We start from the raw sequence: 2,500 nt of genomic DNA on the forward strand, positions 1-2,500 counted from the left end.
AGACTCACATTTGCATCAATTGTGTGTGTGTGTGTGTGTGTGTGTGTGTGTGTGTCTGTGTGTCTGTGTGCAATGCATATATGATGAAATGGTTTTGCTTGATGTGTGTGTCCATATCAGATCAGATAGCATCATGACTTGTGGACGTCTGTGATCTAAGCACAGTGTACATTACATTACATCATTTAACAGACGCTCTAGATAAAAGCTTTTTTTCACTCAGCACATTCGTCACCGGCCCTGAAATGTTCCAAAGGAAAAACGCTTATAAACGTGCTGCCATCCACACAGCCGTCCACCAAAGCTCCTCCATCAGCCTTCTTAACCCCACCAGTGTCTCCACCAGCCCTCCCGTCTCCTCCCTGGCGCTCTGCAGGTATTTCCAGAGCAGACGAAGCCCCACCCCGGCCTCCCGTTCTCCGGCCCCAACCCTCCTCACGTGAAGCAGCCAGGAGCTCTCCTTTCTCTACCGCATCAGCAGCAGATCACTTTACACCAGCCTGCCCGCCGGAGCCTCCCTGCAAGCTGCATACGTTGGCAGGCCTGCGCTATTCCGCCGGAGCTCTGGCTCGGCGGGTGGTGGGTTGGCCGGCTGCTGGAGATGAGTCACTCATGGGGCATTAATCAGACCTTAAATGGCACCTTATGAAGCAAAAAATAAAAGTGGTGAAATAGGGGTGAGTCCTGGTGCCGGTGTCCACTGATTAATGAAGCACAGCGCTCTATCGATTCCCTCCAGCGTGCCACACGCTGCAGAGCGGCCTGGGCCATCCCTAGGCGCCATGGCTTTCGCAGGAAGTCACGCCGGCCATTCCTTCTCATGACAGGAGGACCTGAGAGAGCCCTGCTGCAGAGGCTTCTAGAGCTCGGCTTGTGACCCGGCCTGACATGGTTGTGGTCGTGGTCCTGCTGTCCACTGATTCATTGGGACCACGCTCCAACGGTCTGGGTCCTGAATCACAGACCCTAGGGGGTCAGACCTGCCCGAGTCCCGTCAGATGGGGAGCGGTGTTCCTCTGAGATTGGTCCTTGGCCCACTCCTTTTCCCTCGACGCCACATGTTACACAGCAACTCTCGGCTCATGATACCCACCAACCCCCCCCCCCCCCCCCCCCCACACACACACACATGCACACAGGAAGACACTGCAGCGTCCCGTCTTGTGTCATCCTGTTCCACCCCGGACGGCGGTGGAGCGCAGCTCGTTCATTACCGTCGTTAGTGGTGACCGGCTGACCTCTGGTGACCACATCAATCTCTTAATGAACCTACAGACCGTTCAGATCTGGAGGCTCAGCCAGAATAAAGCAGACCTTTAAGGGCTGTGTGCCCTCTCCAATTCCAGGTGTTGTCACTTAAAGACTTATGTCAGAATGGTTTGGGGAATCTGGTCTTCAACCACACATAGCTTGCATGTGTCTCCTCCGTGCATTTCACTCCTTTGACTCCATCTTTTTGTATCCTTCATCAAGTTGACAGCCTGGGTGTCAGTTGAATGAGCTGCACCAACCTACAGTGTTTTCCCCCACCACCCATACCCCTAGCCCCCTCCGGTCACAAAGAAGTCTAATTGGATTGAGCAGTGACTCAATCCCGGCCGCTCTCATTGGTGGAGTGAGTCACCTGGGCTCCTTCTGTCCCTCGCCATTGTCAGTACCGAAATTGAAAATACAATGACCTTTATTGACACTTTCTTTTGAAGCACAGCTCAGACGTATCAGAATGAGAAGCAAAAAGAATATCTGTTGTTTACTGCCATCCTGGATTCCATCACTCGATGGCCAAAGCGTCTGCTAAATGAATACATCGTCAATGTAAACAAAGCCACTTACAGGTCGATCACATAAGAGGAGGGAGAGAGCGAAGGAAACGTCCTTTTCAACATTGCTTGCATTTTTTTCTCATTAATGATGTAGTGAGGCAGTGAAATGTTTCCCTTGATACAATACTGCAGTATAAAAACAAAGAGAGAGAGAGTGGGAAAGCGAGAGCCAGAGCGAGAGAGAGAGCAAGAGAAGGAGAGTGCGATAGAGAGAGAGACAGAGAGGGAGAGAACGAGAGAGCGAGAGAGAGCGAGAGAGAGTATCACGCAGGACTGTCCTGTATGGTAACGCAGGTAAGAGCGCCCTAGTGCAGCGGGGGGAGCATGCGATGTTCTAATGTTTCCCCATGTCTGCACATGCCAGTGCCCTGCACTTGCATCCACAAGCAAAACAATCACACACACACACACACACACACACGCACACGCGCACACACACACACACACACACACACACACACACACACATAGTAGAAACACCGTCACCACAGGGTTTCCATGTGTGCCCCAGCGCTCTGATCAGAGCTAAGCATGAGAGAAAGAGAGAGAGAGAGAGAGAGAGAGAGAGAGAGAGAGAGAAAGGACAGAGGCTTCTTCCCTTCCTGCCCCCCGTCTCCACTTGCCCCCTGAGACCCCCCCCCCCCCCCGAGTACCTTGCGCTTCTTGTCCCGAGAGCG

General features: G+C 52.8%; 1 protein-coding gene across 11 annotated transcripts in view; it reads right to left on the reverse strand.

Moving 5' to 3' along the window:
- The window catches only part of ank1a (ankyrin 1, erythrocytic a), a 95,536-nt gene that overhangs the window by 92,872 nt on the left and 164 nt on the right, over nucleotides 1–2,500 (reverse strand). For all 11 annotated transcript variants that reach the window (XM_030358438.1, XM_030358445.1, XM_030358441.1 and 8 more), the window contains exon 1: nucleotides 2,477–2,500. This exon is cut by the window's right edge. In XM_030358438.1, coding sequence (XP_030214298.1) covers nucleotides 2,477–2,500 — 24 coding nt within the window. The remainder of the gene's footprint in view (nucleotides 1–2,476) is intronic.

Source organism: Gadus morhua, chromosome 6 (genome assembly GCF_902167405.1).
Source record: "Gadus morhua chromosome 6, gadMor3.0, whole genome shotgun sequence".
Taxonomy (NCBI): domain Eukaryota; kingdom Metazoa; phylum Chordata; class Actinopteri; order Gadiformes; family Gadidae; genus Gadus; species Gadus morhua.